Source organism: Rhincodon typus, chromosome 36, assembly GCF_021869965.1.
Source record: "Rhincodon typus isolate 14 chromosome 36, sRhiTyp1.1, whole genome shotgun sequence".
In the NCBI taxonomy this organism is placed as follows: Eukaryota; Metazoa; Chordata; class Chondrichthyes; order Orectolobiformes; family Rhincodontidae; genus Rhincodon; species Rhincodon typus.
Genome location: NC_063367.1, coordinates 11,890,087 through 11,916,259, shown reverse-complemented (window position 1 = coordinate 11,916,259; position 26,173 = coordinate 11,890,087). Strand labels below are relative to the sequence as shown.

The 26,173-nt window shown below is 44.5% G+C and overlaps 1 protein-coding gene across 1 annotated transcript in view; it reads left to right on the top strand.

Annotated features, from left to right (window-relative positions):
• The window catches only part of loxl1 (lysyl oxidase-like 1), a 90,582-nt gene extending 64,876 nt beyond the window's left edge, over nucleotides 1-25,706 (top strand). Inside the window, exons 4-7 of the mRNA XM_048617132.1 lie at nucleotides 8,924-9,080; nucleotides 14,616-14,711; nucleotides 14,796-14,911; nucleotides 25,085-25,706. Coding sequence (XP_048473089.1) covers nucleotides 8,924-9,080; nucleotides 14,616-14,711; nucleotides 14,796-14,911; nucleotides 25,085-25,091 — 376 coding nt within the window. The 3' untranslated portion in view covers nucleotides 25,092-25,706. The remainder of the gene's footprint in view (nucleotides 1-8,923; nucleotides 9,081-14,615; nucleotides 14,712-14,795; nucleotides 14,912-25,084) is intronic.
• The last annotated feature ends 467 nt before the right edge of the window (nucleotides 25,707-26,173 follow it).

Sequence of the window (26,173 nt, the reverse complement as noted above, 5' to 3'; positions counted from 1 at the left end):
AGAGCCATGGGTCTCGCAGATCTAAGTAAAAACCGAAAGAACTGCGGATGCTGGAAATCAGAAACAAAAACAGAAATTGCTGGAAAAGCTTAGCAGGTTTGGCAACATCTGTGGAGAGAGATCAGAGTTAATGTTTCAGGTTGAATGACCCTTCCTCAGAACTTGTGACAGGTCACACAGATCTGATTTGTACACTGTCAGCTTCGGAGACAGACATACTACCTCCTTGTCTTACATTGTTGAAGTGAGTTGGAAAATCATTTACAAAATGTCAAGATAATTGTAAAGCAGGGAGGTAAAACATAACTGATGCTCAATGAGATTGCAGAATGTAAAGCAAGGAACAGCAAAATGCTTGTATTTTTCTAGTACTTTTTCAGACCACACCAGCTTTTTGAAATGTTACAGAGTTGGAAAGCTGTGTTGAGGTTGTACACAACACTGGTGAGGCCTCTTCTGGAATACTGTCTCCAGTTCTGGTTGCACAGTTACAGGAAGGATATTATTAAGCTGGAGAGGATTCAGAAGAGATTTACCAGGATGTTGCCAGGTATGGAAGACTTGAGTTATAAAGAAAGGCTGGATAGGCTGGGACATTTTTCACTGGAAAGACCTTAAAAAAGTTTATAAAATAATGAGGGGGTGTAGGTAGAATTAATGGTAATTGTTTTTTCTATAGGAATGGGGTTTTCAAGACTAGGGGGTACATTTTTAGGCTGAGAGAGAAAGATTTAAAAAAGACGAGGGACAAATTTTTTACACAGAGAGTGGATCGCATATGCAATGAACTTCCAGAGGTAAAGGTGTTTGTGGGTACAATTACAACATTTAAAAGACATTTGGATAAGTACATGGATGGGAAAGGTTTGGAAGGATATGGGCCAGGAGCAGACAGATGGGGCTAGTTTAGTTTGGGATTATGTTTGGCATGGACTGGTTGAACTGAAGGGTCCGTTTCCATGCTGTATGACTCTTTGACTCTATAATGTAGGAAATTAGGCAGGCAATTTACACAGAGTAAACTCCGAAAGACAACAGTGTGGTCATGACCAGGTAATCTGTCTCTTATAATGTTTGATAAAAGAGATAAAAGTTGGCCAAGATACCAGGGAGTATTCCATCGTGTCTTCGTTCATAATAGTGCTATGTGATCTTTCACATCCACCTGAGAAGGCAGTGTAGCACTCTCACAGTACTGCACTGGGGATGTCAGTCCAGGTTTATGTTCGTGGAGCATGTCGTCAAACCAGAAACCTCTGACTTGATTGCAAGAGTAGTACCAATTGAGCCATAACTGACACACAAAAATTAAATATGAAACAAAAGTTAAACTACAGGATTCAATGTAAAATTTAATAGCGAAAGCTGAATAACGAAAGAGAGATGAAGAGAACATGGGAAGAGATGGAAAACATTACTTCTTAAATATTTCCACCAATTATTAAAATTCTTAATATCCATTGAGATAATTATTCAGGGCCACGGAGTGCATTGGAAGTAATTCATAGAATCCCTACAGTGTAGAAGCAGGCCATTTGGCCCATTGACTCCAAACTAACCCTCTGAAGAGCATCTCACCCAGACCTATCCTATCCCTGTAACCCTGGATTTCACTTAACCCACCTAGCCTGCACTGCCCTTGACACTGGGCAATTTAGCATGGCCAATCCACCTAACCTGTACATCTTTGGACTGTGGCAGGAAACCAGAGCACCTGGAGGAAACCCACACAGACACAGAGAGAATGTGCAAACTCCACACAGACAGTCACCTGAGGGTGGAATCGAACCTGGGTCTCTGGTGCTGTGAGGCAGTAGAGCTAACCACTGAGCAATTGTCCTGCCCTATGAATAAAGGCACATAATTTCATAAGAAATGCACCTACACCTGAATGCAACATCCCACAAATAATTCTAATGTGTTAACCTGATGCCTTCACATTTTTTTTTAGCCAGATGACTTGGTTAGATACAATTAGAGTGAAGTTTTATGAAGGAGCAAGTCAAATCATGGCAACTTTCTTATTGTGCACTAAAAGGAGTTGCTGTTGAAGATGGTGGATGTGGTGCCAATCAAGGGTGCTGCTTTGTTCCGGATGGTTTTGAAGTCCTCGTGTGTTGTTGGAGCTGCACTCATCCGAGCAACTGGAGACTATTCTGTCACACTCCTGATTTGTGCCTTATTGATGGTGGACTGGCTTTGGGAAGCCAGCAAATGAGTTAATCACCACAGAATTCCTAATCTCTGACATGTCCATGTAGCCACAGCATTTACATAGATGATCCATCTTAGCTTCTGGTCAATGCCAATTCTCAGGACATCGATTGTGGGAGATTCAAATGTGGTAATGCTGTTAAGTGCCAAAGGGAAATAGTTAGAAATTCTCTTGTTAGACATTATTATGTTCTTGGCACTTGTGCACTGTGAATGTTACTTGCTTGTAATCAGCCAAAGTCTGAATACTGTCCTCGTTTTGCTGCATAAAGGCACAAACTGCTTCTTTATCTGAGGAGTTGCAAATTGTAGTGAATATATTGCAGTCGTCAGTGAATAGCATCACTTCTGATATCATTAGTTGGTTAGAATACCTACCTGGCAAGCAGGAGTTTCTGAGTTCATATCCCAGTGCCTTATTGTTGTGTGGCACGGTGGCTCAGTAGTTAGCAATGCTGCCTCACAGTGCTAGGGACCTGGGTTCAGTTCCACCCTCGGACGATTGACTGCATGGAATTTGTATGTTCTCCCTGTGTCTGTGTGGGTTTCCTCTGGGAGCTCTGGTTTCCTCCCACAGTCCAAAGACGTGCAGGTTAGGTGGATTGCCTATGCTACATTGCCCATAGTGTTGAGGGGTGTATAGGCTTAGGTGGGTGAGCTGTGGGAAGTGTAGGTTTGCAGAGATAAGGGGTGATGCTGCTTCTGGATGGTCCCCATCTGTACTGTAGGGGATTCTGTGATTAAGGGATAAATGTTGGCTGGGATTTGGAGGAGTCGGGATCAGGTTAGGCAAAATGCACGGTTATGGACCAGCTGCCTGTTAAGGTAGAATAAGCTGTAATTTGTTGACTCCAGGGTGGTAATATCAGCTGAGGTTTACGCTTTTGATTTACTATTGTTTGAAATACTTGGGTGTCACTCGTTGGGCTCCGATACGGTTCTCTGTAACGGAATATCTGTTGAGATCCCCTTTCGAATGCTTACATCTTGACCGAGGTGCAAAATGATCAGCAGCACTGTTGGGATAGTGCCCCAGCGGGAGGTTGAAACTGTGCGGTGGGGAGGGAGTTGAAAGGCGATGATATTGAGTGGGCAAATGGAAAAGAACCAGCTTTAACTGCAGCCCACAATATTGTACATGTGATGTGAGAAGCAATGTCAAATGGTGCAGAGCTTCTGGCCCAGTACATGGCTGTGTTACCTGAAAAGTCATGGCATGATTACAGCATACATAAAGGCCATTTGGGCTGTCATATTCCTGCTGGTTCTATGCAAGCACAGTTCTCTTAGTCCTACTCTCCTCCCTCTTCCTCTGTAACCCTGCTTCTCTCCAATTATTTAATTCTCTTTGGCCTCAATTGAAGCTGCCTTCACCACACTCTGAAGCACTGTATTTTAAGCCCTAACGACTAGTTGAGTGTTTGAAAATCAGTTTTTCCTCCAGTTGCCGCTACCTCTTTCATTGATCACCTGAAATTGGTCTGCCATTGCTTCATCTGGCACAGAAACAGTATCTCACACTCTCTGCAACATCCAGGCCCCTTGAAATTTTGAAAAAATGTTCTTGAGATTCCGGGCTTTTATTGTCCATCCCTAGTTGCCCAGAGTAAGGTTAGAGTCAGCCATATCACTGTGGGTCTGGAGTTACAAGTACAGACAGTAGATTCCCTTCCCTAAAGGACTTCAGTGAACCAAATGAATTTTTACAACAATGCACCATTAGACTAGATTTTTTATCGAATTCAAATTTGGCGCAACACAGTGGCTGATCGGCTAGGACTACTGCCTCACAGCGCTAGGGACTCTGGTTTGGTTCTAGCCTTGGGCCACTGGCTTCGTGCAGTTTACACATTCTCCCCGGGTCTGCATTTATTTCCTCCCACAGTCCAAAGATGGGCATGTCAGGTGGATTGGCCATGCTAAATCGCCCAAAGTGTCCAGATATGTGCAGACAATGTGGGATAGCTATGGGAAATGGAGGGTTACATGGATAGGGCAGGGGGCTGGGTCTGGGTGGGATGCTGATCGGAGGGTCGGTGTGGACTCGATGGGCCGAATGGCCTGCTTCCATACTGTAGGGATTCTATGAAATTTCATCTTCTGCCCTGGTGGGATTTGAACCCAATGTCCTGAGAACATGTCTCCCGCATGAGTTCTTATTGGGGCAGCACAGTGGCTCAGTGGTTAGCACTGCTGCCTCACAGCTCCAGGGACCCAGGTTCAATTCCACCCTCGGGCGACTGACTGTGTGGAGTTTGCATGTTCTCTCCATGTCTGCGTGCGTTTCCACCAGGTGCTCTGGTTTCCTCCCACAGTCCAACGATGTTTAGGGGTAGGTGGATTGGCCATGCTAAATTGCCCGTAGTGTTCAGGGAGGTGTAGATTAGGTGGGTTATAAGGGGATGGGTCTGGGTGGGCTGCTCCAAGGGTCGGTGTGGACTTGTTGGGCCAAAGGGCCTGTTTCCACACTGTAGGGATTCTGTGTAACATTAGTTGGGTGGTCATAGAATGTTAATCCAATGTCGTTGCTGCTACGCTACTGCTTTCTCCCTTAAATGTCTTCCTTTCTCTCAACAGCAGTCGGAAATGCTCTCCTCAAAAACCATGTAACTTGCTAACTTTCGTCAACAGATCATCATGAGATCATCAGGAGGTGGAATAGTGTTGGCAGCCAGGCTTCAGTTCGCTTGCCAGCTCTATATGGAACTGGTACTGAGTCAGGCTCCTTGAGGAAAACATCTTGTGCACGATCAACTCCTTCATGAGTCATAGTGTTGCTGAAGTGGAAGAAAAGTTCCTTTCAGGATTTCAGTACTGTGCGTGCCAAATAACAATGTTTTCCAAGCTAAACATTTCGATCTGCATCCTCCATGTGTTTGTTATAATCCAGGGTGCAAGTGGAGTAGATTATTAGCAGCTCCAGTCTTTTGATTAAGCTAAAAGATATCACCCCCTCTTCCCACTCTCCTCCCCTTGCTCAAGTATTATATATCTTGCGACAAGCACAGTACTTTTTGCTACATTCCACACCTCTAGCTATCTGCAATCAGCCAGAGTATGAAGCAAGTTTTCCTCACATTGACATTGCCATTTGTTTACCAGTCATCTCCATTCGTCCAACAACTTAAGGGACAATAAGAAAAGGGTGTATTCACAAAGTAGTCTCTTGTTGGAATTTTTCTCTACTGTATTGAACACCAAATAACATCATATTTTGTCCTGGTCTGTCTCAATGCTCTTATCTGTGGAATTACCACTCAACTTAGGGTGGCACAGTGGCTCAGTGGTTAGCAGTGCCTCACAGCACCAGGGACCAGGATTCAATGCTCACCATCGGGCGACTGTCTGTGTGGAGTTTACACATTCTCCTTGTGTCTGCCTGGGTTTCCTCCAGGTGCTCTGGTTTCCTCTCACAGTCCAGAGATGTGCAGGTTAGGTGGATTGGCCATGCTAAATTGTCCATAGTGTGCAGGCTGGGTGAGTTAGCCATGGGATATGCAGGTTTATGGGGGGTTGGGGGGGAGCGCAGGGAGTGAGTCTGTGTGGGATGCTCTTTGGAAAGCTGATGTGACCTCAATGGGCCAAATAGCCTGCTTCCACACCATAGGGCTTCTATAACTTCATCACTTTGTGTTTCTTAAGTGCCATCTCTTTGAATTTCCATTGAGTAACACTGCCTTGCCAGCCAATAGTAGAACGTGAATTGGGGCCCACAACAAATTTATCACAACAGATTCCATTTACGAAGCAAACGGAGTCTGTTTATATTCACTTACCACAAAAGAAAGTCTTGACCAAAGTTCCCCATTAAAAGCAGGCTTATTTCTCCAACAAAATCCAATGAATGGAAGATAGTAATTTATAATAAATCAATCCCAGTCAAGTACAATGTGGTTGATGGGAATTACTCAATCAATTTTGTTCAACCTGGGAGTGTTAGCGTCACTATATGTGGATATCTTTTATTGGCTTTTGGATTTGGGTATTTTCTTTAAGAACATGCGTCAATGTTTATTGTTTGTAGTTTTCAATGTGAGGGAGGCTGGAGGACACATTTTTTTATTCATTCATGGGATGAGGGTGTCACTGGCTAGGCAGCATTTATTGCCCATTCCTAATTGCCCAGAGGGCGGTTAAGAGGCAACCACATTGCTGTGGGTTTGAAGTCACATGTAGGCCAGACCAGGTAAGGATGGCAGTTTCCTTCCCTCAAGGACATTAATGAACCAGATGCGTTTTTCCCGACAATTGGCAATGGATTCACGGTCATCATTAGATTCTTAATCCCAGACATTTATTGAATTCAAATTCCACTATTTGCTGCGGTGGGATTCGAACCCGGGTTCCCAGACCATTCTCTGGGTCTCTGGATTAACAGTCCAGCGATAATACCACTTGGCCACTGCCTTCCCCTAAAATATGTCCCACTTGTGGGACATTTACATCACTGGCTGGCCCACATTTATTGCCCATCCTTAGCTGCAACTTGAACGAAGTGGCTTTCTAGGCCATTTCAGAGGGCATTTGAGAGTCAACCACATTGCTATGGGTCTGGAGTCACATGAAGGCCAGACCAGGTGAGGATGGCAGATCTCTATTACTAAAGGACGTTAATGAACGAGATGGGCTTTTCCTGAAAATTTCATTGTAGATTCTTAATTCCAGGTTTTTTTTTAAAAATTGAGTTCAAATTCCACCGTTTGCCATAGCAGGATTTGAAATCGGATTCCCAGAACATTAGCTGAGTTTCTCGTTTGATAGTCTCGCGATCATACCACTTGGCCATCGCCTCCCCAAAATGCCTTTAATTTTCCACTGTATCTGCATCAGTAGTGAATATTATAATAATTGACCTCATCCACATTAAATCCATGTTAGAATCCCAGAAATATGTCACATTGCAACTCGTCAGATACTGGAGCAGTTCTGTGTCTATGGGCAGCAAGACCTGGACCACAACCAGGTTTGGCTTCCTAAGTGATGGAATGTAGCATGCGTGCCAGATGCTTTAGATATCTCTGCTGGTCATTCAATGGCATTTTAATCACAGAATCCCCCTACTATCAACATACTGGTGATTACCATTGACCAGAACCTGAATTGGACGAACCATATCAAAACCATAGCTACAAGGGCAGGCCAGAATTCTGTGGTGAGTCATTCACCTCCTAACTCCCTAACTCCTGTCTACAATCCATAAGGCACAAGTCAGGAGTGTGATGGAATACTCTGCACTTGCCTGATGAGTTCAGAGCCAGCAGCACTCAAAACTTGACACCATTGAAGACAATGTGGCTGCTTAACGCACTAACGCACAAGTAGCTGCACCTACATCTGCATCATCTGCAAGATGCACTGCAGTAACTCGCCAAGGCTCCTTTGATGGCACCTTCCAAGCCCATGAGATCTACATCAAAAAGGGCATGGGCAGCAGATGCCACCACCTGCAAGTTCCCCTCTGAGCCTCACACTGTCTTTACTTGGAACTACATCTCCATTCCTTCTCTGTTGCCGGGTCAAAGTCAAGGAACACCCTATCGAACAGTGCTGTGAGTGTATTTACACCACAGCTCAAGGAGGTAGCTCACCAGCACCTTTTCAAGATTAAGACGCTCCACTAAATCCATTTCTTTGATAAAACTTTTGATATTCCTTCCAACATCTCCCCCTTTATCTCGGCATTGATTTTGTTTTGTGAAATTATGCTTCACTGCGCTTTGGAATATTCAAACCACTAATTACTGTTGTTGTTGAGGGTGTAATGTAAAGCATTTATTTATATTGTGTGAAATGATCCAAGCTAATGTGCCGTAAAGCAATCTATGCATTTTGTTGATCTACTTTATAACTCCCTATGTGGTTTATCACATATACAGAAACATAAAATTCTGGCTAGACCAAGGTTATTGATTGGACAGATGACACCAGTAGTAGAAGAGATAGTGATTTTAATGGTGTTACAATGGTACTATGTGGATAACTAAAGGTATTTCAAATTGACTGTCATTTGGAAATGACTCTTAACTAAAGTACCTTAAGAGTTATCTGAAAACAGAATTGAAATGAATGTGAGTCGGGTCTGAATCCAGCAACAGTTACTCATCAAATTCTCCCCATCCTCCTCGTTAGTGGTAAATTAAACAAGCCTAACATTTTGCAGTGGTGGTCATGTCCCAGGTTGTAAGCAGCAAGTTAATACTCGAGTTTCAGTCCTGCAGACAGAGGTTGTGGATATTTTGAGGTTAAATTGTTCCACTCGTTAAAATGATGGATTATTTTGCATCCTGGCACCCAGTGGTAACACAAACATGCCGAGGCCATGTGTAATACGGTTAGATGCTGCTTTGAACAATGTCTTCGGTTCTACCTTGGAACAGCAATATATATCGGAACTGCAGACATGGTGTGGGTCTTCCTTCTTAAGCTAATTAGTGCCAAATTAAGGGCAGATTTGGGCTGCCCGCCTATTTCAATTGAGAGCCCCTGGTTTAAGCTTCTTCAAATTCACTCCACATTCCATTGGAGTTAACTCCCATCCCAATTATCTGTCAAACAGCCACACAGAGAACCAGAAGTGATTATACAACGTGTTAGTGTGATGTACACTTGCCCCTGGTCCGAAAGCCCCAGGATTTGGACAATTCAACCAAGCTATAATGTTTTTGTTTCCAAATCAATCTCTTAAGTAGTCCATGTCTTTCATTGCCAGGCACTATCACAGTATGGATGAGTTTAGTCACTATGACCTACTGGATGCAGTTACTGGAAGAAAGGTGGCTGAGGGACACAAAGCCAGTTTCTGCTTGGAGGATACCACATGTGATTTTGGCCATCTGAAACGTTATGCCTGTACAGCACACACTCAGGTACGAGGTACACCGCAAGTTAACCTATGAGCTATCAACTGAATCTATTCCTCTGATCCCACCTCCCAAAGCCTGTACCACCTAGAAGGACAATGGCAGTGAATGCATTACCTGCAAGTTCCGCTGGAAGTCAAACACCATTAGCACTGCTGCCTCACAGCGCCAGGGACATGGGTTCAATTCCACCCTCAGGCGATTGTCTGTGTGGAGTTTGCACGTTCCCCCCATGTCTGCGTGGGTTTCCACCGGGTCTCCGGTTTCCTCTCACAGTCCAAAGATGTGCAGGCTAGGTGGATTGGCCGTGCTAAATTGCCCATAGTATTCAGGGTAGTTTAGGTTAGGTGAGTTATGGGGGATGGGTCTGGGTGGGATGCCCTGAGGGTCAGTGTAGACTTGTTGGGCCGAGGGGCCTGTTTCCACAGTGTAGGGATTCTATGTGCCATTGCTGATAGGCACTGAGTCAAAATCTTGGAGGTCGCTTCCTAACAACCGGGTGGGTATACCCGCATCCCAAACATCGGGATTCAGGAAGGCAGCTCACCAACTCCTTTGCTAGGGATGGTCGATAAACGCTGGCTTACCCAGCAGTGCCCACATACCCTTGAACAAAGCAAAAAAAAACTTTTCTCCAACACTTGTCGCAAAGGCCATTTCTTCTGGGTTTTAGGAACGGTGTCTTAATTTATGATAGAAATAAGGTGCGGAGTTTCCACCTCCCCTTGTTCAAATCAGGATAGGGGTTCTGTTTGTTTGAATCATTCATTTGATTCAGGGAAGTCCTGTGCCCCCACCTAGAGCAAACTGCCCCCACCTAGACCAGCTTTCTGATCCCAACAGCGCCTCAGGAAGTGATGGTCACTACAGGGCCTGTGGGGAATGTCCGATGGAAGCAAGCAATGACCAAGCCTGGACAAAGCTCGGGGTGGGTGAGGGTCGGGGGGTAATTTCACTAGAGCTAGGCTGGCAGTCCCTCGAGATGGGAGGTGGGGGTCTGCAATGGACAGGAATGGCAAGGTAGGAGAAAAGTGGGTGCGGGTGGGTGGGGGGCTTTGGGATGGCACTGATGGGCATGGTGATGGGTAAAATCCCTGAAGTTGCCATTAATTGGCCACATAAGAGGTTCGCTATATCTACAAGCAAGCTGGCTCCTCCTCCTAACACAGCCTTTGCTGCTGGTAAAGTTGTATCAGGAGATGGTGATGGTGATGGTGGAGGGTGCGGGGGGATGTTGTGAAGTGGGGGGGGTTGGCAGGCAAGTGGGCCCTTTTATCCCAAGGGGGGGGCATAAAGTAGCCAGGGTTTCACTTGTGCGCAATTGAAAAAAGAGATGAGATTGCATGGAGTGTTATTGGTCCATCCCTTTAAGTAAAGTTAATCCAGGAGAAAGAGTGACTTCAAAGAAAATCGTCAGTCTTTTCAAGTTCCTGGGCAAGTGTTTTCCCATTCAGGTCAGTGTTAGAGGAATTACTCTTCATATTTCTGCTGTTGATTAACTTACCCAGTCTGCAGGAGAAGCTGCTGAATGTGTTGACTCTATTTAATGTGGTAATGATGAATATGATGCCTTGGGTGAAGGCACAAAGCCGTATTTAGTTTGCTTGAATTGTTCCACATTAAATCAACCCAAATACATTTAATTGAACCAGTTAACTCTTAGAATGCCAGAGCCATGGAGAAATAAGTCCCCACGTGGACTTGAATCTATTAACACCGAACATATAATAACCATTGGATAATAAAAATAATTTCAGCATGATTGTAACATATACTGAGTTGTGTTCAATTTAAAATCTTGATGAATTATGTTGCAGATAGTTTTTGCAATTTGTGCACCAGTTTAAGAACAGGTACAATGCTTCTATTTAAATCCAGTAGTGGTTTATGACCTCTTTGTTCTAAAGTATATTTCTCTGCAGCAACCTATTTCTGTCCCTCTGCAATGTTCTGGTTATGTACAGAAATGATGTGTTGGCTATGCAGACTGCGAGTCCTTCACAATTGTCCTCTCTTCCTCCTGAATGGATCAAGGTTGAGGCCATCGACCACTTGATGTCTTCATTTCTCTCAAGTGAGAGCCTTTTTAGCTAAGTTACTAAATCTCTCTGAACTTCTCTCTGAATCGGAGTTTGGTTCCTTTCATTCCTCAAAGCAAGTTGCAGCCAGTTTCAGTAAAAGAGTCATAGCTGGCTCGAAACACTAACTCTTTTTCCAAATCCACAAATGGTATGTAACCTGCGGAGTTTCTCCAACATTTTTTGTTTTTGCTTCTAGCAATGTCTGACAACATTCAAACCTTCCTGAATTAAAAACAGTGACTCTTTATTTAAAGTGCTAGGCGATAATTGCAGATGTACTGAACACCACTCACTGCTAGTTGCTAGATCCCTTCCTGTTGGAACCTTTAGATCTAACATCAATGTGTTCTGTCTCTTCCTAATCCCATTCAGACCCAACTTGCTCTGTCTAACATCTGTTGACCAGTCTACCAGTTATTCAGTGTTCAGTACCTGATGAGCTGAAATTTCCTCTGGTTAAATATTGGGAAGGCCAAACCATTATCTTTGCTTCCCTCTACAAACTCTAATGTCAAATCTCCTTCCCTGCTAACTCCATCCCAGTCTTGGGTAACTTATCAGGTATATTTCAGACTTTGCAACCTTGACTTCCTACTTGACCCCAGTTTCCAAGTCCATCTCCATCACTGAGACCAGCTGGAACCACCACGTCACAGCACCCAGAGCTCCGCTCAGTTGCTGAAACCCTTACCCATACCTTTCTTACCTCCAGATGTGACCATTCCAGTGCTTGGTAGTGCAGACTCCTGCTTGTTATCCTTTGCAAGTGCGAGCTTATCAAAAATTCTGAAGCCTGCACCATTATTTGATGCAAATTCCATTGAGCAATCATCTGCTGATTTACATTGGTTTTCATTCTAGCAACAACTCCAAATATTAAAATTCAAATGTTTCTGCTTGATCTTTCCATGATTTTGACCCCCTTGTTATATTGTGTAAGCCTTGCCACAGTTGACGTGTGGTTAGTCTGAGACTCTAGTCAGGTATTGTCTCTTGGTGTCCCTGATAGCTTTCATGTATAGGTCAGGGTCACCCAACTTGGACGCCTCGGAGCTAGACTTCAATAGGGAGTGGATCTTCCGTTTCATCCATATTCCAGTCGGGGAACACACGGATTAACTTCTTTAGCATGCAGTCCTCCATGCACTTACTGAGGGGGTCTGTGCCGGTAATGGCATACTCATTTAGATTGGTTGCTGAGTTCTTGATATGGACTCCAAGCAGTCACGTAGGAGCTTGTCCATTCCCTCAGACCAGCACTGTAGGACTTTCTGTAATGGATCCTCATGCTTCAGTTTCTGCTTGTAAACCGGGAGAAGGAGTACAGCCTTATGGTCTGATTTACCAAAACATGGGCAGGAATGGAGTGGTGGGTGTCTTTGATTGTTATGTAGTAATGGTCCAGGATGTTTGGGCATCCAGTGGGACAGGAGATGTGTTGGTGGTATCTCTTGAGGTTGGCCTGGTTGAAGTCACTGTCTACAATGAACCAGGCCTCAGATGTTCTACCTCAAGGCTATGCGGAGCGGTGTATATTTCATCACATGTGTTCTTCATTTCTGCATGGTTTAGGATATAAACTGCTGTCAGGATTGCAGAAGTAAACTCCTGCAGCAGGTACGGCACTTCACCGTTAGGTATTCCGGGTTCAGGGGGCAGTAACTCACCAGGGTCTTCATGTCTGAGCATGTTGATCAGGAAGCAGACCTTGCCACCCTTTGCCTTGCCTGATGATGCCGTGCGGTCCATCCACTGGATTGAGAAGCCCTCAGGTTGTAAGACACACTCAGGTGAAGCAGGAGTGAGTCATGTCTCTGTAAAACGTAGCACACGTCAGCCTCTCAAGTCCCTTTAGTAGGCGCAGTGAGACTCCACATCAGCTCCAGCAACTACGTCTCACCTTCCACTTCGGCACTTCACAGCCTTCTGGACTCAACCTTGCCTTTAACAATTGCAGGTCGTGAACACTTGTCCACCCCTTTGTTTCCTCTTCTTTGCTGAGTTCGTTCTTTTAGCCAGCAGCTCACCTGCTCTATATTTGGAAAAGTAAACTTTCAGGACCAAAGAGATTCTTTGCAATAGTAAGGCCTTGTCATGCCATTAAAAACACACTTAATCATGAATGGTGTGTAACTTCAACAGTGCAGCTGTACCTCAGTACTGCCTTGGAGTAGCAAGCTAAGTCTTTGTGCTCAAGTCTCTGCGAGATTCAGCAACACTAATAAGAGATGTTTTGTCTGAATTGACTTGGTTATCAGCCACTTCTGCTTTTTGACTTTGTCAATATAGGACGTGAGAAACTACTTTTACTCTGTAACTACATCGCTTCAATTAGCTTGGACAAAACTGAGCCTGAAGTAACAAAACGACTGAAGGCTTTATGTGTCAAATGAGAGAATGACCCTTCAAGGTCCAATGAGCCACAAACCCAGAGGTAATTTTACTGGAGGACAATTCTAGTTCTAATCTTTTGCAAACTATTTTGGCAAGTTTAAGGGTCTGTCTTATTCTCAATCTGTGAGGGCTTGAACCCAGGCTTCAGGTACAATTATACAAGGTTATTATCCACTGCGTAGTGCAGTTCAGTCCCTCCCTCTTACTTACTTAACCTGTTTTTTCTTCCTCAACTTCAGAATCATATTCCGTTCCCCACAGGGATATGCTGAGAGCAGGCAAGTTGCACTCAGATTTCTTGCTGCTCCCTGACTGAACACTCACTGTTGCGTGAGAGACCTGAGCCTCTGGTTGTCATTTTTCTTTTCACTTTCTTTCTCCCTCTGAGGAGTAAACATCTGTTCATCACCTTGCTGTCATAGCCTGGGTCAAAACTGACAACTCGCCCTGCAGGAAACCACGAGTAATGAAGCCACAATTTCCAACCACATCATATTGCATTATGTGTTGATCATTCTCATTACACAGGCATTCTGCATTGTAAGGGTTTGTTTATTCTATGTGTGAGTCAGGCTTCCCATGGAGCAGTGGTAGTGTCTCTACCTCTGGCCTTGGTTCAAGTCTGACCTGCTGCAGCAGTGTGTGGCAATGTATCTGAACAAGTCAATCAGAAAATACCTATTAGGAGTACGAGGAGAAATTCTGCCAAGAGTGTTGATAACCAGAGGAAACATGTTTACAATAATTGGAGGGGAGAGAGAGGAGGAGAATCTTTTTATGCAACATGGTTTGAACTGGATTGTTAGCCTCAAAAAGGGTGTAGAAATAGATTGAAGTGCACCTTCTGATAGTTAACTGGATGTATAGTTGGAAAAAATGGAGAGAACAATACTACAGGACTATGAAGAAGGAGAAGCGAACTTAGGATAATTGGGTAGCGATTTTTAGAGAGCCTACATTATGCACTGAGTAGCTTCCTTGGACACATCTTGAGACATTTTGAATTGCTTTGGTAAAGTACACCATACAGTGACAATTATAAACATGACTTTTATTTTTCCTCTAGGGTCTAAGTCCTGGTTGCTATGATACCTACAATGCGGATATAGATTGCCAATGGATTGATATCACAGATGTCCAGCCTGGGAAATTCATACTAAAGGTACAAGCCTGTTACTTGCTGTATGCAATTCTGACCTGTCATCAAATTACATTTATGTCCCTTAATTGTACATTTGTGTTGTAGCTTCAAGTGAACCCCAATTATCTTATACAAGAATCGGATTTCACCAACAATGTTATCAGATGCAACATTCACTACACGGGGCGATATGTGGCCACTACAAATTGTAAAATAACACAGTAAGTACTTTCAGTCTTTTTCTGTGATTTAGGAGTTGTCATCAGCATATAGTTCCAGTCTATACAAAGTTCGATTTGCTCCAAAGCGCTGAATGTTCTTTCTATCCCACACTCCATTCCAAACCTGTTACCTCTCCCACCTAGGAAAGAACAAGGGCAGCAAATGCATTGGAATGCCATCACCCGCAAGTTTCCTCTTAGCTGCTCACCATCCTGTCTCAGAAATACAGCAAACTGTTTTAACTGGCACCCTATGATCTGGCACTCTGGCAAAAATTATGTCTACCTCAAATACCATGAAGTTTGCTGTGTTATTCTATCCAATTATTACTTTTTTTTAAAATGTATTTACATCAATATAAGTATACTTATTAGTCCATTGAATGGCCACAAGAAACAGCAGCAGTTGACTCAATTTCGAGTCAATTTCTTCTCAAATACTGCGATCTCTGAGTGGTCAGTTGAGGATGAGAATGAGAAGGCTCTCTACTGATCAGTTTTATGTAAGGTGAATTTGCATTATTATTGAAGCGATGTATGCTGTAAGTATAACAGTGATGTGTATTTCCCTGCATTACGATTCTATTACTTACTGTATGGGTTTATATTGATTATGTGGACCTCTTGATCAATCGGAACATTTGGTCCATTGGCACACTCCTAGGCATGGTGGCTCAGTGGTTAGCACTGCTGCCTCACAGCGCCGGGGCCTGGGTTCGAATCCACCCTCGGGTGACTGTCTGTGTGGAGTTTGCACATTCTCCCTGTGTCTGCGAGGGTTTCCTCCCACAGTCCAAAGATGTGCAGGTGGATTGGCCGTGCTAAATTTCCTATAGCGTTCAGGGATGTGTAGATTAGGTGGGATTGGGGAATGAGTCTGGGGGTGATGCCCTGAGGGTCAGTGTGGACTTGTTGGGCCGAAGGGCCTGTTTCCACACTGTTGGGATTCTATGGATATAATCGCACAGTTGCTGGATAATGAAGAGCTTGCTGTATGTCACTGTTCCTTCACTATCAGTGAGTTCAAATCCTGGAACCAGCCTAACAGCTCAGAGGGTGCTCCTGTACCCTGAGGACTGAAGAAGTCATCTTACCTCTTTCAAGGGCATTTAAGCCCCTAAGTAAATAGTGACAAATGGTGGCCTGGCCAGTGATGCTGATATCCCATGAATAGATAGAAAGAAGCACTGAGTCCATTCCCTGGCATCTCCATCGACCCAAAATCCTCGTCCATGTTTGGGTGCCTTCCCAACACCTTGCTCAGTCTGTCCTTATCGCCTTTATCCTTGCTCTCTGAGCTTACAGAAGTGGGTTCCTGTCCCCTGTATTCTGAGCTTGACCCCAACTTGTTAGCTGCCTTGAACATAAGCTCTTGACCTCCTGTCATCAAAGTTTCTGCGTTGCTGCTTCTTTCCTCATGTTTGGGAGTCTCCTCAAAACCTTCTTTCAGCTCCGATGACAGCACCCTTGCTCCCTTGCTCAGAAGGCTTTGAGTTCAAATTCCGCCCCAGGATTTCAGTATGAAATGAAACATGGCTGACTCTCCAATGCTTTAGGCTGAGTACTGGCTGTCTTTCAGATTGGATGTTAAACAGGGGCAGGGCCCCAGTTGCCTGCTTCGGTAGGTGTTAGGGATTCCGTGGCTCTGTTTTGAGGTAGAATAGGGCGAGTTATCCTCTGTGTCCTGACCAACATTTATCCCTCAACTGACAACACAGAAACAGATTGTCCAGCCATTATCGCATTGTTTACAGGAGCTGGCTGTGTACTAATGGCCCTACGTGTTTCCTACAGTCCATTTCAATAAAAGGTACCTCTTTGGCTGTAATGTGAGATGTCTAGTGGCTGAGAAATACTCCATCGATGCAAATCTTTCTTTCCACATCACCTAGTGTAAGCTCGCTCAACGTTTGCCCAACCACGGATCAGCTGTTTCTCTCTCACCAAAGTCATTTGGTTCGGGGAGGGGTCTCTTCTACGTTTGAAGGTTCTCTCTAAGTATTAGTTGTTGTTAACGGGATGATAAGCAAGGGTGTATTAAAGAAACTATAAGCAGCTCTTAGAGAAACACCTACTGTTTTTGCATATCACACCTATGTGTTTTAAGTGCTAGGTTTCACATTCCCTCATAACTCGTATCATTAAAATTCCTGGTTGAAATGCACAAACGTTTGTTGGAAGGCTACGTTGCTGTGCCATGTTATACCATGCAACTCGTTCGCAATCTCTGTCTTGATGTTAAGTGCAATGTTATACCAAGAGACATGTACACATGGACATGTGCGCCACCATGTGGTTGCTCATTGACCTAAGTCCCCAATATACCTTGGTGGGAGAGGAGGAGGAGAAGGGTGGTGGGGAAGATAAAAGAGATGTAAACATGACTGTTATTGACCGTAAATAGAATGAAATGAAACTCGCAGTTAGCTCCCCCCACCTCTTCTGCCCGCACTCTCAATCTCAGAATCGGAGGTGGTGACTGACGATTAATTCCACTTGTGTGATTGAAGACAGCTCGCTGATTAGTGCATCTCGTCCTGCTGCGTGCCTTTGCAAACTTGCGTGAACAGCCACAACTCGATTGTCCAGCTTTTAAGGCTGTGGTGAGGACGAATTTCTTCTCTCTGGAGGTTGAGAGTCTTTCAGCTCCTTGCCGAAGAGAGTTGTAGGGACAGAGTCCTGGTGTATATCTAGGGCTGAGTTAGATTGATTTTTGACCAGTCGGGGAAATCAAGGGTTACGGGGAACGATCAGGACAGTGAATGTGAGGGTTTTCGGATCAGCCATGATCCCACTGAACGGCCAAGTAGATTAGAGGGTCTGAATGGCCTATTCCTTTCGTTTGATTTAATTTATTATTGTCACATGTACCAAAATACAGTGAACAGTATTGTTTTGCATGCTAAGTAGACAAATCATACCTTCAATACATCAGGATAATAGAACAGAATGCAAAATATAATGTTACCGCTATACAGAAGGTGCAGAGAAAGATCAGCTCTAATATATGAGAGGTGTGTTTGTAAGTCTGATAATAGCGGGGAAGAAGCTGTTCTTAAACCTGTTGGTACGTGTTTTTAAACATTTGTATCTTCTGCCCGATGGAAGAGAGTATAACCGGGATGTGGAGGGGAGGTCTTTGATTGTGTTGGCTGCTTTGCCGAGGCAGTGAGAAGTGTAGACGGAGTCAGTGGAAGGAAGGCTGGTTTTCCTGATGGACTGAGCAGCATTCACAGCTCTGTAATTTCTTGTAGGCCTGGGAAGAGCAGTTGCCATACCAAGCTGTGATGCATTGGGATAGAATGCTGCCTACGGTGCATCTATAAAAATTGATAAGAGTCATTGTGGACATGCCGAATTTCCTCAGCCTTCCGAGGAAGTAGAGGTGTTGGTCTGCTTTCTTGACTGTAGCATCAATGTGGATAGACCAGGACAGATTATTAATGATATTTACTTGCAGGAACTTGAAACTCTTGACACATCCACCTCAGCACTATTGATGCAGACGGGGCATGTCCTACACTCCATTTCCTGAAGTTGATGACCAGCTCCTTCATTTTGCTGACATTGAGAGGGAGATTGGTGTCTTTACACCATGCCACTAAGCTGGGATAGTAGGAACTGCCGATGCTGGAGTCCGAGATAACACAGCATGGAGGTGGAGGGCCACAGCAGGCCAGGCCGCATCAGAGGAACAGGAAAGAAATGGTGCCCCCATTTCTGAAGAAGGGTCTCCACCCGAAACGTCAACTTTCGGGCCTCTCTGATGCTGCCTGGCCTGCTGTGTTCCTCCAGCTGCACGCTGTGTTATCTATGCCACTAAGCTGTCTGTCCCTTCCTGTACTCTGTCTTGTCATTGTTTGAGATCCAACCGACGACAGTGGTGTCTTCAAAAAATTTGTAAATGGCATTAAGAGTTGAATTTAGCTGCACATTGCAGGGCACTGGTGTTGAGGATTAGTGTGTAGGAGGTGCTGTTGCCTATCCTTATTGATTGCGGTCTGTAGATCAGGAAATCAAGGATCCAGCTGCAGAGAGAGGGGAGCAGAGTCTCGGAGTTTGGAGATGGCTTATGTTGGAATTATGGTGTTAAAGGCGGAGCTTAAGTCAAAAAATAGGAGTCTGACGTAGGTGCCCATGTTACCCAGACGTTCCAGGGGTGAGTGTAGGACCAGGGAGATGGTGTCTGGCGTGGACCTGCAGTGTTGGCAAATTGTAGCAGATCAAGGTGATCCATGAGGCTGGTGTTGATGTGCCATTACTAACCTCTTGAAGCACTTCATAATGATGGACATCAGAGCCACCAGGCAACAGTTTCTAAGGCACATTGCCAGGTTTTCCTGTGGCACAGGGATGATGGTGGTCTTCTTGAAGCAGGTGGGAACCTCACATTGTAGTAGGGAGAGGTTAAAGATGTCTGCGAATCCTCTCACCAGCTGGTCTGTGCAGGATCTGAGTGCACGGCTGGGGTCTCTGCTCGGGCCAGTCACTTTCCGAGGGTTCACCATCAAGAAGGGCCAGTCTGACATCGCAGTGATTGTGAGGGTGACATCCTGCCCTGTTGACATCTTCTCTTGTTCCTATTTCTTATGGTCTCATGGTCTGCTGATCTGTTATCCATCAACTGTAGTTGCCAGGCCCCCAATTATGTTGCGCTACTTTCTTGTCTGTGCTAAGGTATAGATGGTAAAATTCTTCCATCAAGCTAGGACTTCCTCTCTCTCTCTCTCTCTTTCTCTCACTCTCTCACTCTCACTCTCCTTAACTGTAAGGTTGTGGACCTGAATGGGTTGTTGAGCCCCCTTCGGAGGTGTTAAGAGTGAATAGAGTTAGAATGACATTTTGATGGTGACCCTGATGCACGTTTCAGTTAAAGACTTGCATTTATATAGCACCTTTCACCACCTCAGAATGTCCTGATCCAGTTGTTGCTGACTTGAGAAGATTGGGATATAGTGGAATTTTTACTGGACTACTGATGTTGAAGGCAAGGCTAATCTTCTGTTCTGTTGAAGAAAGTCAGCACACTCAAAATATTGATGCTACTTTCTTCCCACAGAAGACCTGCTGAGTTTCTCCAGCAATTTCTGTTTTTGTTTCGGATCTCCAGCGTCCGCACTTCTTTGTTTTATTTAATCCTCTGGGGGGCATGTATTCAAAGCACACCATAGCTGGTGGGATTTAAAATTAACACATCTATCTGGAACCCAGAGCCAGTCTCAATAATTGGCAACTGTAGAGGTATCATCAATCATTGTTTAAAAGCCACATGGTCCACTAATTTCCTTTAGAATTCCTACAGTGTGGGCGCAGGCCATTCAGCCCATTGTATCCACACTGACCCTCCGAAAAGCACCCCATCCAGACCCATCCCCCCACCTTATCTCTGCACACCCCAGACACTATGAGGCAAATAGAGATGGTAGAAACTGCCGATGCTGAGGTCTGAGATAACAAGGTGTGGAGCTGGAGGAACACAGCAGGCCAGGCAGCATCAGAGGAGCGGGAAAGCTGATATTTTGGGTCTGGACCCTTCTTCAGAAATGAATCAATTAGCTTCATGGGGCAAATAGCATGGCTAATCCACCTAACCAACACATCTTTGGACTGTGGGAGGAAACCCACGCAGACACAGTGAGAATGTGCAACTGCTACACAGACAGTCACCTGAGGTTGGAATCGAACCGGGTCCCTGGCACTGTGAGGCAGCAGTGCTAACCACTGAGCCACCCAGAATAGCTGCCAGCCTAACCTGGTCTGGTCCGCATGTTACCCAGACCCACAATAATGAAATTGATGCTTTAACATCACAGTAATCTCCTCAAGGTCAAGGCCAATTTGAGGAGGGGCAACAAATGTTGGCCTTCCCAGAGGCATGCCCATCCCATGAAAAGATAGTAAAAAAACACAGTGCACTTGAAGTGTAATAGTGGTGTCGTGTTGGCGGCCCTAAGCTTCACACAGCAAGACTTCAACAAATAGCAAATGATAATGATTGAGCAACTTGCTTTTAGATGCTTAGTGGAGACAAAAGTGTTGGCCGAGAAACTTCCGTGCCACACACATGCCAGGCAGTGATAACCTCCAAAAACAGAATCTAACCCCTTTACATTCGATGGTATTACCACTGCTGAATACCTGGCTATCAGCGTTTTGCTTGGGTGGGGGGTTACCATTAACCAGAAACTGAAGACTGCGCTAGTTATATAAATACTGCGGCTGTAAGAGCAGCTCGGAGCTTAAGAATGATGCAGCAGGTAACTCACCTCCTGATTCCCCAAAGCCTAGCCATCACCTACAAGGCAACAAGACAGCATCCATTTGTCCAGATGAGGGCAGCTCCAATAACACTTTGAGAATTTTGGCACCGTCCAGGACCGCTTGATTGCTCCGCATCCACAAATATCCACCCGCTCCACCACCAACACTCAGTAGCAACAGTGTACGCCATCTACAAGATGCACTGCAGAAATTCACCTTCCAAACCCATTACCACCACCATCTAGAACTACATGGGAACATCACCACCTACAAGTTTCCCTCCAAGCTGCTCATCATCCTAATTTGGAAATATATCGCTGTACGTTCAGTGTCACTGGGTCAAAATCCTGGAACACCCTCCCTAACGGCACAGTTGGCACACCTATGCAAAATGGACTGCAGCGGTTCAAGATAGTAGCTCACCAACACCTTCTAGAGGGCCACTAGGGATGGGCAATAAATATAGGCCCAGTTAGTGATGCTCATGTCCCAAGAATGAATAAAAGTAATTTCATTTTGTTCTTTGTCAAACTAGAGCCTTCTTTCATATCCACCTGAGGGGGAAGATGGGACTTCGAATTTAATATTGAATTTGAAAGGCTATAGTGAAACCTGAACCTGCGACCTTCTGACTCTGGCAGAAAACTACAAGAACTGCATCTTTGACAACAAGAGGTAGAGCTGGATGAACACAGCAGGCCAAGCAGCATCAGAGGAGCAGGAAAGCTGACGTTTTGGGTCTAGACCCTTCTTCAGAAGATCTTCAGATTTCCGAAGAACGGTCTCGACCTGAAGTCAGCTTTCCTGCTCCTCTAATGCTGCTTGACCTGCTGTGTTCATCCAGCTGTACGTCTTGTTGTCTCAGATTCTTCAGCATCGGCAGTTCCTCCTATCTCAAGAACTGCGTCTTTGTTTTTTTAGCAGCAATTTTGACCTCTTCTCCAGCCACAAATTGCTCAGCACCTTGGTTAGGCCATACAGTACTCTTAATGTTTCTTTTCAGATGCCCTGCAGTTGACTACTGCCCCTCCCTCCATTTTTTAACATTATTTCTCCACCCAATTACGAGGTTTCATATAAACAGATTTTTTTTTTTTTCATTTATTCACGGGATGTCAGCATCTCTGACCAGGCAGCATTTATTGCCCATCCCTAACTGCTGAGCTGACAGTTGAGAGTTAAGCACATTGCTGTGGATCTGGAGTCACATGTAGGCCAGACCAGGTAAGGATGGCAGTTTCCTTCCCTAAAGGACATTAGTGAACCAGATGGGATTTTCCGACAATCAACGTTGGATTCACAGTCATCATTAGATTCTTAATTCCAGATATTTGTTGAATTCAAATTCCACTATCTGCCGTGGTAGGATTCGAGCCCATGTCCCCAGAACATTATCTGGGTCTCTGGCTTAACAGTCCAGCGATAATACCACTAGGCCATCACCTCCAACTGTTATATGTTACCTCTAGGTTCGAAACTCCTATATGGGTGCATAAGTGCAAGTCACACAATGTTTTCTGAAACGGCGCAATTGGAAAGTGGTGAGGATGTTGTGCAGGAGATCAGCTCATTTACTGTAACAGATAGCAGAGAGATTTATTGAAAACTGAAGACCAGCAGGCAGTAGCTGCTGTCTTCACACCTCCTAGCTTTGTATAGAACCAGATTGACTGAGTGAAAGTCTACTCTGCTCACTATGGCATGATTGAAAGGAGTTTGGGTTGTCAAAACTGACATCCAAATCAGACTAAACCACAGAACAGACTCTAAGTTTTGACACGAAATTGGCAATGCTGTTTGGAGAAGCTGAAAGGGTAGTTGGTATTGAATGAGGAGGAATTGGTTCTGATGGTAATTGGTGGCCTGTTATTATGGCAGAGAGGGTTGTCAGCATCAACTCAAGGTGGTGGATGTATAGCTAGTTTGCTGGGAATGGGGCATTTTTGGCTGAAGAGACTTAATTTGACAGAGGCAGGTTCTGCCACACAGGGGTCCTCTGTATGAAATGGTTATTTGGTATCTTCATGGATTTGTATTTAGTGCAGCCCCTGTTTATGACCTCAGGACCTCCCAAAACACTATAATGTTCCAATAATGTACTTCTGAAATATGTAAACTGTTGTAATGTAAGTAATACAGCTGCCAATTTTCACTCAGCAATTATTTCCAAACAGCGGTGATAGAAATGGCAAGATCATTTTTTTCAAAGTTATTGGTTAAGGGAGAACTATTGGCCAGGACTCCAGGGCAAGCCTCCCTTTTGAGGACACGTCCCTCATGATGTGGAATCCTTAATGTTTGGCTGACACAACAGGTGAGACCTTACTTCAATGAAAGACAACACTTCTAACTTTGCAGGACTGAGGAGCTAAAATTGTTACAGAGATAGTAGGAACTGCCGATGCTGGAGAAGAACGGTCTAGACCCGAAACGTCAGCTTTTCTGCTCTGATGCTGCTTGGCCTGCTGTGGTCATCCAGCTCTACACCTTATTATCTCAGGACTGAGGAGCCTTTGGTTTTGTGCTGAAGTGTGGGACTTGAACTCGTGTCTTTCTGACTTTGAAGTGAAAATGATGCGAACGTGTCCCAAAGCATTGTGTTCTGTTTGGGCCTGCCTGTTCAGATTGTAGGATCCTACCTATAGACCTGATGACTTGAGATTTCCTGTGTAACTGCTCATTGAGTACATTGAAGTTTCTGAACAAATCACAGAATCCCTACAGAGCAGAAAGAGGCCATTTGGACCATCGTGTCTTGACCGACCCTGCTCCCCAAAACTCAGTGTTAACCATGACTAATCCACCTAGCCTGCATATCCCTGGACACTATGGGGTAACTTAGCATGGCCAATCTGCCCTAAGCTGCATACCTTTGGACTGTGGAAGGGCACCCATGCAGACACAGGGAGAATGTGTAAACTCCACACAGACAGTCACCCGAGTCTGGAATCAAACCCGTGTCCCTGGCACTGTGAGGCAGCCATGCTAACCACTGAGCTACCATGCTACCCTACCTGTCCCTGAATCCCTGATGTGTTCTCTTTTTGGCACCGATAGAAAGCTGCATGAATCTCTAAGTGAGGGCACTGACTTCCAAATTCCCAGTGTCCTCTTGTCTTGTGTGGATCATACATCTTCAAGACTGTACAATCACCCAGTTAATATTCTGTAATGATTCCATGCAGGGAAAGCTCACTTTTGTCGCCGCTATTTATCCTGGAAAACAGTCACTTAAATGGCCATTACTTATGTGTGAACCTTGGAGATGAATTTACACAGACTTACTAACTCATCTCTTTAACTGAACTCCATCTCCACTCTATGTCTACTTTGTCAATCCAGTTTTGCATCTTATAAACCTGAGTTAGCTATTCTCTCATTCTCCTAAATCCCAGAGTTATAGGCCTGAACTAAAGAAAAACCGAAAGAACTGCCCATGCTGTAAATCAGGAACAAAAGCTTAAGTTGCTGGAAAAGCTCAGCGGGTCTGGCAGCATCTGTGAAGAGAAAATCAAAGTTAACGTCTCGGGTCCGGTGACCCTTCCTCCGAGGGTTAACTCTGATTTTCTCTTCACAGATACTGCCAGACCTGCGGAGCTTTTCCAGCAACTTCTGTTTTTATATAGGCCTGAACTGCTCACTCTCTCTTCATAAGACAAGATAGAGCCTAGGGTATACCTCAGCTATACGTGGGTTAAACCTATTGATGTGTTGGTGACAGTACAATACTGCATTGGCCTTTTTAATTCACCATTTTAGCTTGAAATATCAAGTTTCTGAGATTGGAACAGCCAATCTGGATAGCATTCTTGCATTTTTAAGCTATCTCGTCTATGGATTTAACTTGAGCTGACTGATGGCCAGTCAAATCTGGGATTCCTTCTGAAATTTCACCCTTTTGTTTTTTAACAGGTCATGATCTACAAGGTTTCGATTTCAAAACACTACACTGTATACCCTGAGCAAACATCTGGTGCGTGTGGAACTTGATCGTACAGCAGCTGTGATGTTTGGTAGCCATCATCGAGAATTAACAGGACTTCAGTCATAACCAAAGAATCTGCCTGTGGAGCTGCAGGATATTGAGCCAACAACTGCAAATAAACCTTGACACGGACTAGGCACCAGATTATTTCCAGTGAGGTTGTGCAGGGCGTCTGAGAAATGTTCTATTATAATTAGCAACTCTGGTATGAAGTGGGCTTGCCTTATTAGCAAAAGAATCACTTCAGTTACACTTTCAGGAGTCAACTACAAAACCGCTCCATTATTCAGTGAGATCATGATAGAACTTCTACATTAACTCCACTTTCTCACCCTATCTCTTCATTTCCTTAGTTTCTAAAAATCTGTCAAGGTCAATTTTGGCTATGCTCAATGACTGAACATCCTCAGTCCTTCAGGGTAGAATATCCCAAAGAATCATAACCATCTGAGTGAAGACGTTTCTCCTCATCTCAGCCCTCAATGGCTGCCCTGTATCCCTTTTTTTATTCATTCACAGGTTTTGGCCTCGCTGGCAAGGCCAGCATTTGTTGCCCACCTCTAATTGCCCAGAGGGGAGTTAAGAGACTGGGGGTCTGGAGTCACATGTAGGCCAGACCAGGCAAAGATGGTAGTTTCCTTCCCTAAAGGACATTAGTGAACCAGATGGGTTTTTCCTGGCAATCGGCAATGGATTCATGACCATCAGACTCTTAATCAGATTCTTTATTGCATTCAACTTCCACCATCTGCCATGGCGGGATTTGAAACTAGCCCCCCAGAACATTAGCTGAGTTTGCAGATTAATTGTCTAGTGATAATACCACTCAGCCACTGCCTCCCCCTTTATCATAAGAACATAAGAACGAGGAGCAGGAGTGAGCAATTCAGCCCCTCAAGCTTGCACCACTCAATACAATCACATCTGATGTCACCTTGGCTTCAACTCCACTTTCCTGTCCACTCTCCATATCCCTTCAACCTGTTTCTAATTAAAAAATCTATCTCCTCCTTAAA